Source organism: Octopus bimaculoides, chromosome 3, assembly GCF_046866305.1.
Source record: "Octopus bimaculoides isolate indiv1 chromosome 3, ASM4686630v1, whole genome shotgun sequence".
NCBI lineage: Eukaryota > Metazoa > Mollusca > Cephalopoda > Octopoda > Octopodidae > Octopus > Octopus bimaculoides.
The window spans coordinates 54,521,797-54,540,444 of NC_142930.1; the positions used below are offsets into that span (position 1 = coordinate 54,521,797).

Below are 18,648 nucleotides of genomic sequence, written 5' to 3' on the forward strand. Positions count from 1 at the left end.
CCTTTGTTTTGAAAGGTCAAGAGTAGGTAGGACTGCATGACCCAATATTTCCTTCCTTTGTTACGATTAAGATTGATTTTAGGGTGTGATTCAAAGAAAATTTAGCTGCTATTTCTAACATGCTTAGATTTGGTTGCTCTTCTTGACATTGTTTGCTTGACTTTAAAGTGCAAGTAATATTTTTTATCATATCACCTGATTTGCTGAAACTAGTTTAGTCATGTTGCTACTATTGTTTAGCTCCAGCTTGGCTTCAACTAACCTGACCTTCTACAACAATCAAAGATTTTCCAATCATGATCACCCAGTCTTTTCATTTACTTATTCTTTTGCATTCAGCATATCTAATCCAATACTACATTGTCCAACATGTTTTTTTTTATCTTTTAAAATGGTATAGTATGATTTGAGTGGGGTTTATCTGTTATTTCTAGTTTGTTGAGGTTCTCTCTTTTTGATCTCTACATTGAATCATGTTTTGTGCCAAGAATTGAACTGCAAGACTCACAAGGATATTTGTATTGATACTTGAGATTGGATTTTATGGCTACAGTCCTCAAGAAGAATTTAGCATTTTGGTAAAGGAAATCATTTAGAAATAATGACCCAAAGCATGTTAAAACTGTGATCTGAAGTTTAGTGGAAGTTTAGTGAGGGTTGGGTAGCAGAGCTTTTAGGTTGAAGTAAGTGCCTGTAAATAAAGCCATTGTTGTTGGAGTTCATCAGTGATCTAAAAATGAAAGGAAAATTTTCAAATATGTCCATTTCTCATCTGACATCTGAAGTTTATACCAGAAAACGTAAATTAGTAGTCCGAAACTTACAAAACCATCATAACTTATACTATCTGTCATTTTTATTTTAATACTATTTTAGTACTGTTATGTGTTTGTTATTGTGGTTTCTCCTTGTATCTAGTCATGAAGAAGTAGAACTTATAGCTTTACTGACATCTCTGCCTGCTTGATGAGATTCATGGAATTGATGTTCAGCTTGAATTTCCCACTGGTTGTTGCTGTTAATATGAATGTATGTATGTAATATGTAAGAAAGAAAGAGAGAATACTGAGGACTGAAGTTCTAGGAGAAAAGATTTGAGTGAAAGGTATGGTTTTTTTTCTTGGGTAGGTGTAGACTAGGAACCAAGAGACAGAGTATTAGGTAGAATTTGGTGTAAGGTGACACAATTTTGCCTATTCAAAAGAACACAAAGTGTTGTAAGAAAGGAAAATACATTGGTGCGTAAATGGGTTCTAATGTTTTTGTGGGAAAAACTTTATCAGATGTAAGTCAATCTGTAATGTTTGTGAGTATAACAACTCCTTTGTCCCTAATATATGAGCTATTGTCCAGTGTCCAATGCATAATGTATCTCACAAATGGTCAATAACTACTGTTCAATAACTTCTGACCTTTAGGGATATAGTTTTTGAGCAAACAATTTTATTTTAATCTTTAAAATGTTTTCAAATAAAAAAAAAACAAATGGCCTCATTGCCTTTGTAAAACTCCTATCTCCCTTGTCTCAAAGATGCTTTTCATTACTGAAAAATATTCATCTAATTTCTGGTTATATCTACGATTTCTTCCTTTCAATTTTTCTTTCATGGTAACTTAACTCTTTAGTTTATGTTAGTTTACTTAGGTTCAAAGCTTTTTCTTCTTCCCTATATATATAAAATTCAATAAAAGATAGACTGTCAAATTTCCATGAAGTTTCCTCTGAATGTATGACTTCAATTTTACACACACACTTTTATAAATTAGAATTTATTGTCTAAGGTAATTAACACAGCTCTTGTTCTAATATTAAAATGAATGTTGTAAATAGTTATAACAGTGAAATAATGTCTGTAATCTCCTTCTCACCTGATTCAAGTGCTATTGACATAGTTTTTAATATAAACAGTTACCACTCAACTATGCTGTCTACTGTTAACTTTTCACCTTGGTCAACTGACCTTGACTTAGATACTAATGTATGTTAACAGAGTGCCACACTGTCTACTGCCACCTTTTCAGCTCTGTTCAGCTGCCATTATGCTAGATTTTAATGTAAACAAGTTCCAAAGTATTATAGAGCCACACTATCCATAGTTACCTTTTGAATAATTCCAAGACTTAGATATTAGTTCAGATATAACAAATGATGATATTAACCAGCATAGTTGACTGTTTTCCATTTCCCATTTCGTTTTTAAAAATAAGAATACTAACAAATGTGTTAGCAAATTCTATTTCTCCAAATTGCATTTAAACTTTGAAATATCTGCCAACAATAATATATAATGCTCATTGATATATCTTAAATATTTGAAGAATATGTTATTTATATATTTATATGATAACTTGTTTCTTTATTCATAAAATGTATTCTAACATATAAGTTTTTCTTAATTCTTTTCTAAAATGATATGCCAAACAAAGCTGCTTCACACCATATTCTACTTTACAGGTTTTAGTTTTAATTATCCTCAAGTAAGTCAAACTTAGGAGACCAACATCCAACAGTTAGCTCTTAGCTATCTTTTTTTTAAAAAAAGTAATAATAATGATAAAAAAAGAACATTTTCATTTTACCTATTGGGTGTTTTAGTGCTGAATTAAACTATAAGGCTGAATGACTTCAACCTTAAATATTCAACTGAAAAAAAAAAAAAATGATAGAATTAGTACTATAATATTCCTGAAGATAGATGGTATACGCTTCTCTTGAGAGTATACTGCCTTGCTAGGAAACAACTTACTAATCTGAAAATAAATTGTACCAGCATTTGGTTCTTAGTAGCATGCTGGAATAACTGGCCTAAAATTCTGTTCAAAACTAGTTTACAATTTCAACAGTGATTGCTTGTCAGGAAACAAGTTTTTATAGATATTTGTGTAATGTTCCTATCCAAGCAACAGTCACTCTATCAATGTACTTGACTGCCATTCAAATAACTACTAATTGCATGTAGAAAAATCTTAGAAGAATGGCTATCTGGATTTAAATACTACAGGACAGGGATTCTTAACCCTAGATATGCAACAAAAACTCTAAGAATATATGAAATTTGTAAAAACTTTGAAACTTTAAAGCTATTACAAACCACTACTTTTCAATAGTGCATCGTCAGATTTAGTAAAGAGTATTATAAAATTACTGATTGGAAGTCTTGACTTCCAAATATAATAATTTATGAGAAATTGTACATCTATCTATTTAGATAGTAAACCCTTTGTATAATTTTATAGTATTAAGACGTTTTACTATATATTCTTCACAAGGCATATGTATGATAACACGGTTGGATATGATAAGTGAATACACTGGAAGAAAAAGTTTGAGAAGTCCTACCGTAGGCTAGGCTGATTTCCCTCTAACCAAAGATATTTTGTACTCCAGTAACTTGTACATTCACTTACATTACTTTCATTGGTATGATTGAATTAATATCTTAATCTCTACTTGAGTGTTTTTATTTCAAATCTTGAAAATGTTTGTTACAAGCATGTACTCATAAATGCAAACTTTCTAGTCCTCAGAACTGATACCGACCAAGGTCGGATGATATGGTGCAATGTAATCTTCTTGTACGTCTTTTAAAAATTGTTTATTGCCGCAATGGTTTTGACATTTTAGCCTGATTTTGTTTACCGTCTTTTGATTTCTTCTATTTCACTTCAATATTTAGTGACATACATGCACTAGTGGTGGCGATGGGGACAGTCGTGATAAGCCATTTACCTCTATAATCATTTTAACTACTAGTGTACTTGCACAACTGTGGACTTTATCAAATACACTTCAAAGTTTATGAGCCCCACCACCATCAAACCAGTGCACCATCACCACTACTCGAAAAATAAATAAATAAATGAAATAAAAATAAAATTAGTGTTCACCCACCATCACTAACACATCGCACTCTTCACTTACTGCTAGCAGCTACTGTAGACTGTTTAGACAGTTAAGTAAGTTGTAATGTATGCACACATATACTGGTAATGACGGACACACGCAGACGTGCATACATATACATACATATTACGTGAAAGCTTTGGTTCCAGGCTTGCTTCCACATCAAACTAATCTCTGCCACTGATATGATGCAAAATCAAGTCCAATTTAAAGCAATCTATATTTAAACTTAGTGATAATAAATGCGAGTGGAAATTTACTGTTTTCTATTTTGGTAGGGGCTAAAACATTTTTGTTTATGGCAGCATAAGCTCTCTCTCTCATATATATATATATATATATATATATATATATATATATATATATATATAATATGCACCAACATGTCTATATATATGCAGACATAAACACATGCATCTAACATTTTAATACAGGCTACGGAATTTTTGTATTAGTTATCAGTGTTATTACTTTTATAGTTTTGCTTGTTTGTTACATACTCTTAATGTGATATTAATGCTTGTCTGTCTGTTCCCCCTTCTCTCTCTCCTCCCTCTCTCTCATGCTATTCTTGTTGGCACACCTGGAAAGGTTTCTTAGCTTCTGTCAGACTCAACTTTGCCACATAATTTAATTGAACAAGCAGGGAGTAGGCAAGGAACAGCGAAGCTATTTGTACACAGGCAATTAGGACCAAACCTTTATACATACATACATATATATACACATAAATGTGTGTGTCTATATATATATATATATATATATATATATATATATATATATATATATATACATATATGGAAAAAACGCCTTAGTAATAATGGAGCCACTTAATTAGTGGTGGGCTGTTGTTAATATCTTTTTATTTTGTTTTCATTTCACTGTCCCAGTCTCTCCCTCACCCTTCTTTTGTCTCCTATAAATCTTTATTCAGTCTGCTTCATGTGTGAAGCAATCTCCGGTCCCCCACCTCAAATCCTAATCACTAATCTCCACCACTGCTGCTCTGCTACGGCTGAGGTTGTGTGTGTATGTCTCTCTCTCTTTCTTTCTCTATGTGTTTATATACGTGTATGTGTGTGCTTGCGTGCGTGCACATATGAATGTAAACAGGGTCACCTGTAAAACTTACATTCAAGTACTGTTTACTAAACCAACTCCCCCCCCTCTCCCTCCGATATATCCGGTAGAGAAGTTTCGCGGGGGAGCACAGCGAAACCAGGCAAATGTCTGTAAGCTAAGTGTCAACAGAGACTGCCTGTTGCTTATGACCGGATAGCAAACAGATAAAACTCAACTACAGAAAGAAAATCCTGTAGGTGTTTTCTTTTTTAAATTAGAAACAGGTTTAACATTATATTTCGGTGGGGAAGAGGAACAAAGAAAAACAAATGTGTAAAGGACATAAATAACAACCGAAAACAACAATAACTAAAAAAAATAACAGGCGGTTTAGAGAAACTGTTTGACTCTCAGCCAAATCAGGGCCTGGAGTTTGTTTCTAGATCTTTTTCCCCCTTTTCAGTGGATTCCCATCATTCTGAAGGAGTTTACAAAAACAAATATAATAGTTTGTGCAATAATACCTGCGCATACTGTTCCTACATTGTCAAAACTTAACACTTTAGTTATTAGTTAATAGAATTAGTGTCAAGGAATATTTTTATTTTTTAATTTAGATTTTACTTTTGATTGCCTTGTAATTTATTTTTAACTCTGCAAACAGTCTGATCTACACCTATTGGAAGCCAATGTAATGGTTACTGAATGCTGAATCGTTATCGTTAGTTGCTGTTTCAGGTTTTAAGCATCATCCCCTGTTAAACATTCATTTACGATGTTTATTGTTCTGTGTGTGGTTAGCTAAGCAGAACTGACACGGACTGGATTTCTATTTACTTCCTTAAGCCTTGTTCTGAAGCCAAATATCTCATCGCTAAATTTGCCTGCACATATTTCGAAGAACATTATCTTTACCATATAGATGCTTCTGATGACCATAATAATAGTTAGTTAAGATTGTTTGTTTCACCAGTCTCGATGAACATGTCTTATTTTGGTCTAGCAGATTTAAAGGAAATAGGCGCACAAATCTCCCTCAAATAACACTAGTCTCTCAAAGAAAGAAACAATACAGGCATACCTACCCAATTTTATTTCCTCATAACTTTCAGAAAAATATAGATATTTTTTAATGAAATTTTCTAGAAATATGCTCCAGTTGGTGTTGATTACGATTATATCGGAATTTGTGGTGGAGAGAGGAGTTCTGTGAAATTCACTCGAGTCAGCTTTGTTTCCTCGTAACTTTCAGGAAAATGGGTATTTTTTAATGAAATTTTCTAATTCTTTCAGATGGTGTATATTACGGTTATACCGAATTTAATTAAAAAAAGAAAAAAAAAGAAGTGGTGGTATCGTACACATACTGACACACATTACATACTGAAACTTAAAATTTCGAAAAAAATTGTGCCGTGTGTCGGTCGGTCGGTATGTATGTATGTATGTATGCATGCAAGCCCTCGATGTTTTTTTACTTTTTCCATATTAAATTCCAATATAATCGTAATCTACACATTCAGAACGATATTTGTCGAAAATTTCATAGAAAAGGGATGACAAATGACAACCTTTGTGAGCTTTTATAGAATTTTAGAATACTAGCTGCTCTCTTAATCACTTTCTGTTGTCTAGCCCGGTGCTCTGCAACCGGCGTTTCGGAGAGTGTGCCACGAGATGATGCTAGGTGTATCGCAGTGTGTATGTCGCGGCACACTGGTGTGCCACGAGACGATGCTAGGTGTGTCGCAATGTAACCTATAACTTTTTTTCCCCTATACTTCTAGTTATATTTTTAGTTTAGGTAATCCGCTAAATTTTGAAAAGAATATAAGTGTACCGCAAGTGAAAACGGTCGTAGAGCACTGGTCTAGCCTACCATTTCTACTACATTTTGGTGGTTGACTGTTTGTACTATATCTAAGCTTCATTCTGCAAGCTCTGTAGAGGTAAGCACATCACTACTAAAAATCATGAATATTAAACCAATATTTCTTGTCGTTTTGAGAACTACATGTTTTGTGATAAGTGAGTTAAAGCTTATCAAGTACTGACAGCCCTAATGAACAACATACAACTTAGTTGCAAATGCTTTCATCAGTTAGATGAAGAGAAGTGCTATTTATTATGTCATAAGAACACTTACAGAGAACAAATGATTTTGGCCTTACACAAAATTTTGTGTTGCACTGCTAGATAGATTGTACTTGAAAGCTTTAAGATGGCTAAATTTTTGATACAAACTTTATTACAATTGGTAGATTTTAAGGACTTTCCAAAAAATATTATTATTTTTTTTTTACTAGGATTTTACATTTGGAAAAGAATCATCTATAATGAACAGAATTAGAACTATTTACACTAATATTTAATCTATGGCTATTTTGTACACTGATATATTTGTGGCGAATAGAACCTGTGACCTGTGATCAATTCCTTATAAGGAGAACTAATTCTTTAATTCTATTGTTATTTCTATTTCATATCCAAAGTTTTATGCATTTAAGTAATAATAACTATATTAGTATTGTATTAATAATTGACATGATACAAAAGTGAAGTTCATGGTAAATAAGATCCATCATTTAATTTCAATTCAAATATAAAGTGGCTTCACTTTTGCACCCCAAGTTTTAAATTTTTTGTTTTACTCCAACATTTTTCTAAAATTTCAACCACATTTAGCTTCATATGACAGATATAATATTTAAAACTAGTTGCAAGTATCACTTTGGAACATTTTCATGTTGAAAACAATATTTTACCTTGTTTTCTATCTGTGCTGGTTGTCTTTATACATCTGGTATCTTTCATTGAAAGACTACATGAAATATATATATATATATCATTGTTAAACGATGATGATGATGATGATGATATATATATATATATATATATTAAAGACTCCCTAAAGTGTTTGGTTAGTAAGCTGAGAGGACCCTTTTATCTGGTTGAGAATTTGACAATCTTTTCTTGTGTTGGTGCTATGAAAAAATGCTGCCACAGATACCTACTGAAATGGAATGTGCTAGCAAGACACAGTCCTCTGACCTATCTAGGAGGGCAATAATTCCTAATAAAAAATTTATTTGAACTGTGGTAATTTGAACCCATGCCATCTAGGAAGGTAGTTATAAAGTGGTGATAGTTAACTATTTTCTTTCTCTATTTCTGTTGAAATATGCTGCCTTTGTTTTAGTTTGACACAAAGTTGACTTTGGTGGGATTTGAACTCAAGAACAGCAAGTCAAAACAAATACCACAGAGTTTTCAATCCAATACTCTTACAATTCAGCCAACTTACCACCTTGTAAACCTAGTATAAAGATCCTAATTGCTATAGATATTTTGTTCAGCAAAGATGCCATAGGAGATTCAAACAGGAGCTAAAAATTAACATAGCTGTATGTTTTAGGTAGTAAATTTTAGAATGAGATGCCACTCTCAATTCACACTGGTTAAGAGTTGTAAACATGAATTAATCTGATAAAAGTAACCATTTATAAAAGGGATACCTTCTTTGAACTCTGGTTGCAATTTCTTCAGATATTTTCCCTTGTTTTCAATAAAAGCTCACTAACTTTCACTATATATATATATATGTGTGTGTGTGTGTGTGTATATATGCATATTTTGATCTTAGCCAAAAGGCCAAGAAGCACCACTTCACAATATGGTTTTGGATTCAGTCCCACTGCATGCCACCTTAAAGAAATGTTCTCTATAGTCTTGGGCCAACCAAGAACCTGTAAATGGATTTAGTTGACAATAATTTTTAAAAAACCATTATAGATATGTGTAAGTATATGTGTGTGTGTGTGTATATATATATATATATATATATATATATATATATACATACACACACACATACATATATGAGTGTGCATGTGTGTATCCTTATCTTGACATCAGATGCTAGTTGTAAATGGCTGTCAAAATGTTACAAGTGGTGTCGTTCATTTGCAATGTTCCGTGAAGTCATGCCTACCCATTGTGCTTTTTGTGTTTGAAGAACATGGGGAAATATTACCTTACTTGGAAACTGATGAGTATTGGTGATAAGAAGGAGATTGCACTCACAGTTGCTAGATCATGGGTTCGAATCCCATTGTGTTCTCGAGCAAAACACATCATTTCAGGTTGTTCCAGTCCACTCAACTGCAAATGGGTAATCCTGTAATGGAATAAGTCTTCCAACCAAGGCCTATTTGCTTAACCTGTGAGGTGGAGTCATTCAAAAGCTAAAGCAATATGAAGCACATTAGACAACATCTGAAAGTCTGGTTGATACCATGATATATATTTAATTATTTATATATACATATCCACGGCGGTGCATTAGCATGGCCGCAGCTCTAAGCTAAAACTATAAACAAAAAAAAATATATAAACATGTGTGTGCATATATTTCCATACTTTTGTTATATCTACTTGGGGAAAAAAAAAAACTTTTACAAAAGTAACTACGAAGCCAGACTTTTGGATAATGCTATCCTTCCCTTTTACCCCAACCGCTTTAAACGAGATAAATTTAGCATTTTATCCAAAGTGTTTTGTACAAAAGTCTAAATGCACCAACATATTACTTTCATTTAGAAATTAACAATTTGTTTGATACTTGCTTGAAATTTTGATAAATTTCATACAGCTAAATTTAGCTGTTGGTAGCCATTGAAAAATTAGTAATTGGTGTGTAGTTAGTCATCATCACATCTACACATCTGACTGCATCGCAAGCAGTCTTGCTGCAGAGAGTCTCTCTCCTATATTTTACATACTTAAATCTCGAACTCTAATGGCTGAAGTTTTTAACAGCTGAGGATTTGTTTATTGCTATAGTAAATTGAATTTGGACCCTGAAATTTTGAAATGATTTTTTTTTTCATTACTGTAATTAGCTTTATTCAAACAATTTTTTTTTTTCTTTTTACATCATCTATTTTATCCATTTATTATGAAAGTTTTGTCTATTAAGATGTTTAGTAAATATTTTAGTTCAATATACTTGACTGGATTAATTTAAGGATGCTCATTCAGTTTACAAGCTATGAAAACACTTATTCCACTAATTTTAACAATCCTGATAATATTCTGATGTCAGATTAGCTTGCACATCTTATCCAAGTAAAAATTTTAAAAAGTTTGTGAAATGTTCAAGAGATTTCTGGTTGATAATCAATTAAGATATTACGTAGAACAAACATTTCAAAATAGGTCAAGATTTTGCTCTAATTGAACATATTTTCTCTTTCTAATTTTAGCATTTATTTATACAACGGATGATCAAAATTCGCATCTGTTCAAACTATCTATCACAGCAGTGTTTCTCTAAACTTTTGGGATAGTTCTTCGCATTTAATGTACGATTAACATATAACATCATATAAAGATATCTGACAACTATCTACTACCAAAATATATTAAAACTGTAACAAATATATATTGGTGAAGGATATGGTTTATTATATATTTTAGCTTTATACTCTACAAGTATTCTATCGAATGTGGTTTTAAAATTTTAGATCCTTCTGATGTTTGAAAATAATGTAACTAGGACCCAAAATGAAAATAATAAAACTTTCCATTGAGGCCAGGAAAACAATCATTGAGAAATGTTTTTGGGATTCACAGATCTCTTATCCAAGAGTTGGTTTGTTCCTTCCATTAATGTTATGAAGTTGAGTCTCTAAGGAATGGCTTGTATGAGATTTTCTGGGGTTTTGTAACCTTCTTTTTTCCCACATCTTATATACACATGTATATGTTTGTATATGTATGCATGTACATGTGTGAATCAAATGTATGTATACATGTGTGTGTATAAGTTCTATTTGTCATTAATAATGTTGAAATACAGTGTCTTATGAACTAAAACTCATGTTTCATTAAGTTTAATGAAGAACAGTTTCAATGCAGTTCCTTTTCTTTGTTACTAAGAAATATTAATAGTCCTTGCTAGAATGAAAATGTATAAGGTATTGAAACCATGCTGCATGTAGAAGTTAATCATTACTTTACAGGCCTGAGTTGTTGAATTGCACAGCACAAAGTAAAATCAAAAATGATATACCAATTAAAACAATTCCCTTAAGTTAGTGGCATTGTTAACTGGTTTAAACTTTAATTAATATTCTGTTGAACTGAATATAAATCAAAGATAGCAAAAGTATTTCTTCTATAAACAGCTGGCTGTGGTGGGAGAGAATGAACTAAATGTGAAAATCAAGTATTCTTGGACTATTTTAATTAGTCTTTTCTAAGCAGTAATTATAAGTTCTGCATTTGATATGGGTTTATTTTAATTCTTCCATCTATTAATTAAAGCTATCAGCTGTAGGTTTAAATAAGCATTTCATGACATTTCATGTTGAAATTTACTTTTTATTTTTCATTTGTATGCAACTCTTTGTTCTAGTAATATTATGGACTGTTTATTCTCCCTTTTTGTGAAATGATTTGGAGAGAAATCAAGGTTTTGTTGTTAGTATTATTTATCTTGTAAATCCTACTTGTATTTACTGTTCTTCCATGGCTGATAATGCAGCAGCTTGTCTGGAACTGTAATTACATGTATGCAATTAATTTCTTGTTACTAGAGAAGTGTACAGCTAGCCTCATCTTTTCTGTTTCAGTCCGTCATATTTTGATGGGTACATTTAAGCATCATATTGCTACACAATGCATGCACACACACAGCTTTGAGCAATGACTGAGCTGGAGAAAACTTAAGTAGAGCAAGAAAATAGATTGATTTTGAAAACAAAGCTAGAGTTAAGTTCCATGAAATTCATATTACTTTGTTACTATTGTAATATTTATATGTAGCATTATGTAAAACAAATCATGATTTTATATCTACTATTGTATAACAATGATATGACAAAGTGACAGTTATATCGATGTAGTGTGATACCATCTTTACTTTTGTATGGTCATAATGTGACTATATTTTATATGATATGACAAAATATATGACATATACTTATGGCATATCATATTTACTCTTAAATTAGAATATACTAACACTTTCTAGTCAAATAAATCATCATTTAAGAAAAAAATTTCTTCCGAAATTTAATTACCTGATGGCTTTTAAAAGACCACATTCCACATTGCCCATAACAATATTTTTGGTTTGTGTGTATATGAGAAGTATGCATGCTCATATATTTCTAAATAAATCTTATTTCTCCATTTTAGCATGAATTTGTTGGTTCTAAAAACAACTTCAGTATTTGCACAAATGTTTGATGTGAGTTTTCTTATTAGCATTGAGTACTGTTCCTAACACTGAACACTCGAATGTGAAATATGTATTTTCAATGTAGCCTGAAGAATGCAATGTAAATAGATTTTGCTTATGATCCTAACACCAAGTCTGTGGTTCAGTGTGAAACTGATAATCTTACGTGGTATGTTGTAGAGAACTTTGATCAGTCAGTTACCAAGTCTTAACAGCTCACTCATCATTTAGCCACCTTCATACTTACTTGCAGCCAAATCTTGGGAAAGGAGAAAAACAAAAAAAACAAAAATGTAGAAAGACAATTAGTTATAACAGCATGTATTTATGAAGACTGGCAATTTTTGGCACTGAAGATTTTGTTTTATCATTGCTTCAAAGGCTTCTGAGGCTGGAGATTTGATATGATGCTAAATTCTCTCTCTCTCTCTCTCTCTCTCTCTCCCTCTCTCACACACACACGTTAATAAACCTTACATTAATGTGACATCACAGTCAATGAGTTATCTGGGGTGTGGTTAGCATTAACTAATCTAAAAATGCTGAATGAAGAGAAAAATCCTGTTTTCAATATTCTAATATTGTTGCGTATTTTCTTGTAACTGAAACAAAGTTCTGGAACAACAAGCATCAGTATTTTATTACCTGTCTTCTCAGTAATAATGATGGAAATCATGTCAAGTAGATTTTATACTTCCTTTATCTTAAAAAGTCTTTATCTGATAGTCTCTCTCTGCTTTTTTTGTAAAAGTTTTCTCAGTATTCTAGTTGTTACTTTTCTTACATGAAAGTCAGTTGTTTTTTTTTTTCTTTATAGTTTGTTCCCAGCCAAACTGCCTCAGATAAGCTTTTTTTTTTTTTTTTTGTTAATTATTATTCTGCTTCGCCCTGAAATATTAAATGTTTTATTTATATATTTATTTATTTATTTTGTTCTTCATCGTATTTGTATGTGTGTGTGTGTGTGTTTGAAGGACATCTTTCAAGTTGATTATAAGACAATTTACTATGACTCTTTGTATTTCAGAAGCAGAGAAACAGATACAGACAGACAAAACAGGGAACTACAGATTCCACCTAAGTATGAGTTTAAAATAGCTCACTCAAGCTGTGATTGTCTCCCCAACCCAACCCGGCCCTCAGCTCCCAACCCTGTCCATTTCGTGCCTACAATACTACATGGGGAGGCCATTCCATTTTATTTTCTGTTTGTATGCACATTAGAAGGATGCTATTTATTGTTCATGTGCTTGTAATATTTTGTGTTGTCACATTTTCATTATATGGCTAATAGTAATAACTCATTGTATAGGCAGATAAACATCAAGCATAATTTGTTGGGAACTTTATGTGGTCTCTTAGCAACTTCCCATTGAAACATGTAGGATACTTCTGTTATAGTTGAAAGGTTAATGTTTAAGTTGGGAAAAAAAATGGAAAAACCTCATTGTAATGTATTTGAATTTTTCTATTGAAGATATTTCTTTCCACTAAATTCTAGAAAGATGTTGTCTGGCATAAAAGCTTGATAATATAATGCTAGGCATTTTACCATGTATCTGTCTTATAGTTTCATATTCTTTTGTATAGATGTGTTATTTTTATCCAAATAGATTTCATTTTGTAGGTGTCCTGTTTTGATGTTGTTATTGGTTCTATGCATGGATATTGTGTGTATGTATATGTGTATCTATCGTTTAATCAATATGATTATTAGATGTGACTTTAATGGAGATTATGTTTGAATTTCACCTGTGATATTTATCCATGCAGTCAACTGTTTTCAGTCTCTCTTTTTATCATAACGCTGTAGTGGTTTAGTTGCTATAAACTTTATCAAAGGCAAGGTCATAGTTAATATGTACTACCACTGTCTACTGTTTATTAACAAATACTATTTTGTTCCAATATTCCAACCTTCTTGCTTTGTTCCTTGCTAAATACTCTGATTCTCACATCAACCAACACTCTAAAACTGCATGTCTTATAACAGTAATATTTTTGCTATAAGAAATATAATTCCAAATCAATGAATACAAAATTACATATTTTATTCTAAACAAATCTTCTTATGAGACTCAGTCAGGGGAGGATTGTTCAGGCACCCTTCTTTTTTTCTTTTTCTTTCTACGATGGCCAAGTCAAAGGACAAGGGGCAGTGCTTACCCCTGACCTTCTCACTGAGCCTCTGCAACTATTGGTGAGAAGAGGAGAGGATTCTGATATTTTCAGAATAGGTATCAAATCCGAATCCTTACAATGGTGTGCAGTCTGCTAAAAGTACTCAAGAACCAAGTGTGGTGTTAAACAGGTGACAAATTAAGTCCACCATTGAAATTAAAGTCCACCTTACTGAGCTACAAATACACTTATGCAATATATGTTTATTTTCAAAGCAGCAAGCTGGCAGAAATGTTAGCACACCAGGTGAAATGCTTATCTGTATTTCATCTGTCTTTACGTTCTGAGTTCAAATTCTGGTGAGGTCAACTTTGCCTTTCATCCTTTGGAGTCGATAAATTAAGTACCAGTTGCAGACTGGGATAGATTTAATCGACTGGTCCTCCTCCCCAAAAATTTCGGGCCTTGTGCCTAGAGCAGAAAAGAATATATGTTTATTTTCATATTTTCTACTCACTATGTAAACAGAGTACACTGTATCTAAAACACATGGCACTTATTTTGTAAACCAATATTGAAGTTTACTTATAATATTCAGCATATCTTGTTTTGGTACTTGTGATATACCACTCATTGATGGCAGGTGGAAATTTACACTTCACTCTTCTGGTTGCTTTCATCACTAAGTGGTGATTTCTAGGAAAAGTAATTGGTAACTAAAAACATTGACTACCAAAATGCTGACTACTATGGGACTTGTAAACTTTCACTCATATTACTATAAGTTCATTTTTCTTTTTGCTGTAGCTGTGTATGAATACACACATAAATAACCATCTTAAATTAGGATTCAGCATTATATAAATCATACATCTTTATATGGTGTAAGCTTTAAATGTGGTAATTAAGAGGCCTCTAAATCCTTACTTTAGGTTCTGTTAGCTATGTTACAGATATGATCTTTGAGTACATGGTACATTGTAATAGAGTAAATTGGTAAGTGTAATATAATATAGTTGATTGAAGAGAGAAATTAATCATTGCCTTCTTTGTTGTGTTTGTTACACTATTTCGCCTAGTGTGATCTGCAATCAGTCTCAGGAAATGAATGTGGTGCTGCCATTGATACTTGAGCTGGGAACAATTGTATAATGATCTTAATGACAATGATATTGGCAGTGGTTGTTGTAGTGCAGGTGATGGTGTTTGGGTGAGTGGGTGGGCAGGTGATAGCAGTAGTGGTTCAATATGGTGACTGATTTTTCAGCTAAATGTTAATATTAGAGAATTAGAGAGCAAGCAATACAGTGAACAGAAAACGCATCTCGTAGACTGGCTGATGGAAAGAAAAAAATTACTACCTATATTTCATTACTTCAAAGCAATTCTTTAAATAAATCTGTAACAGCATGCATATGAACACACACACACACACACAACACATTCAAATATTCACACTTATATCCATGATTATAGTGCAATTTTAATTGTTTACCATTGGTTCTGTTATTTTTTGTTTTTAAGTTCCTGATCATATGATTTCTTCAAACAGTTTAAAAGTTGTTCAATGTCCAATGTGTTACTCTTGTTGTCTTTGAAGACTGTAGATAAATAAAAATAAGGATTTGTAATCATCATCATTATCATCATGGCATGGCGTGGATGGCTTGACAGGATCCGATGGGCCCCAAGGACTGCATCATGCTTGGGTGCCTGCTTTGGCATGATTTGTTGCAATGGCTTGATATCCTCCCTAATGCCAACCACTTTATAGCATTACTGGGTGCTTTGTTTTTTTATGCCACCAAAACATGCAGTTTGCGAGACTATGAACACTGAGGAGGCAGCTTTTTGATAGGAGATGAGGGGGTAAGAGATCAGTGCAGAACAGGTTTCTTGCTGCAGCCACATGACTACTCATATTTTGGAAGAGAGGGTGGAAGTGATCAGGTGCAGCTGGAAGGAGATAAAAATAGTAGTGATGAGGTGTGTGAGTGGACCCTCGAGATACAAAGTGAGCTGAAGTGAGTGAGAAAGAGGAACTAGGATTGTGAATGAGTGGATGTCGCAGGAGTGTATGGAGAGTGAGAGATGGGTAATAGGGGAGGGGAAATAGGCAACAACTATAAAGATTGGGTGGGGTTTAAGGATGGATAAAGTGTGAAGGATGACCACTAATGCATGGGCTGGGAGAAGTAGGAGATGACTGACAGTGCATAAAAAAAGGTGGAGAGAACAGCAGAATAGTAATGATGATATAGTAGACAGGAGGAGGATGAGAGAGAGATGATATGTGATTGGGTAGGTTGTGGGAGTGTGGAGGCCATAGACAGAAACAGGTGTAGTGTATGAGGATTGTGAGAGACATGATAGTGGAGGTGAGATAATTTGATGTCTCAGTGGAAATGGGGCTGATCAATGTAAAGTGTGGGTGGAGAGAACAGTATTAATAGATGTAGGATGGACAAGTAGTATCCACCCATTTAGCTGTAAGAGAAGTAAGTGGTTTCAAGGAAGAGTGGTAGTTAGAGGGATGATGGGTGGTGGGAGTGCCTTGAAGAGGAAATTAAGTGAAAGGCTCAGACGTGTACATGTATACATGCACAGCGCTTCCAGAACTCAGTTTCACTGAGTTGGCCAGGTTTTTTTGTGAACCACATATCACCAGTCATTCTGGTTCTTTATCATCTTTTATGAGGCTCAAGGCCCTGAAAGTAAGCCTTCTCCACTTCATGCAACGTCTTCCTGAGTTTCTCTCTTTCATAAGCGCTATCTACATTAAGTAATTGGCACTTCTTTATGAAACTGTCCTCTTTCAAATACATTGCCTGTCCATACAAGTGCAGTATTCTTTCTGGCACACTACATCTTGTTTCTTTTATGCCCAGTTTTTGTTTCAGCACATTTGTACTATACTGTTCATGCCCACTTACATTACACTTCCAATGGAGCATGCTTGCTTTATTTTTCCAGTCTTCTCAAATCCTCTACAATCAAGGTCCATGACTGACTATGATGCAGTATCACAGTTCTTACACAAATATCATACAATCTGCCCTTCTCTCTGAGGGAAAATGCCTTTGTTGCTAACATTGGAAGTAGCTCCCTGAACTCCAACCAATTCTTACTCAGGCTACTTTGCTTTCCTAGGTAACAAAAGTTATTAACAACTTCTAGTGAGCCATCCAAGCATTTAAGAGAATCTATTTCTGGTGTGCTCATAGTACAAACTGCATCAGTGTATCTATCACATATTAAGCTTACATTCTCTAGTTTGCTTATAATTTCTCTACATTTCTTATATGCCCATAGCTTGCATTGGGTTTAGATTATGAAGCTTATACCTACTCCTTTACTACATATCAAGCAAAGCCATTTTCCTGAAAAGAACAGTCCTGTTATTTTTCCTACTTACTATAATCTTTGTCTTACCATAAGACCTCTTAACTTGGAGTTTCATATTCCAGATCCTAAGGTGATATAGTATTAAATATTCCACTTTTTACAAATAGTATTGAGTACTTTGATTTGCTTAATTGCATTTCACACCAGTATGTTACCACCATTGAATATATAATGTATGTATATGCATTCAATATATATTTAATGGTGGCAAGGTGTGTGTGTGTGTGTGTATAGAAATGTTTTGTATATTATGAACTGTTGCAGAACTTTTTCCAGTAAAGAGTGGAGCATTATCTTTTTATGTACCATGTGTCCCAGCATGGCCACAGCTAAATGGGTGGGTACTACTACAAGATTTTGTAGTGAAACTGAAGGTGGTTTGGAAATTTTTTCTTTCTTTTTTTTAAAAAAGTCTTTTTTAAGATACCAACATAGGTTTTTAGATTAATTCAGATATATAATTTACTTTGTTATTCTGAAGTATATTAAACTCAGAATAATTGTTCTTATCTAAATCTCTAAGAAATTAATTTGCAAATATTTTTTCTCCCCACCCCAAAGACAATTAGTATCTTGAATTTAAAGATATGTAATTTTGTTTCTTTCACTTGTCTGTTTTTGGAGAATAGCTCTTGCTGCCAGGTTGAGCAAAATAGTGCTTGTTATATTTATTTAACCATTGGCTATTTTAATGCATAATTATACCTATATATATATATATATATATATATATATATATATATCTCAAATACACATATACACAATTCTGTTTGCTAGTCTCAGTTATATACACCTTTCTTTGGCACCAGATTAGCATGGTTGTTATGGAGATCTTCATTTGCTTAGGCACCAGAATCGTTCTCTTTTGTTAGTATGAATTTAGATAAAGCACAATCATACCACACTGACA

At 33.0% G+C, this 18,648-nt stretch overlaps 1 protein-coding gene across 2 annotated transcripts in view; it reads left to right on the forward strand.

Annotated features, from left to right (window-relative positions):
- LOC106880285 (transcriptional coactivator YAP1) overlaps nucleotides 1–18,648 on the forward strand; it is a 104,196-nt gene that overhangs the window by 29,344 nt on the left and 56,204 nt on the right. The window contains exon 2 of one of the 2 annotated variants that reach the window (XM_089348988.1): nucleotides 13,240–13,293. The exons of the other annotated variant lie outside the window; for it this stretch is intronic. Coding sequence (XP_089205114.1) covers nucleotides 13,240–13,293 — 54 coding nt within the window. The remainder of the gene's footprint in view (nucleotides 1–13,239; nucleotides 13,294–18,648) is intronic. 2 annotated transcript variants of the gene reach the window in all.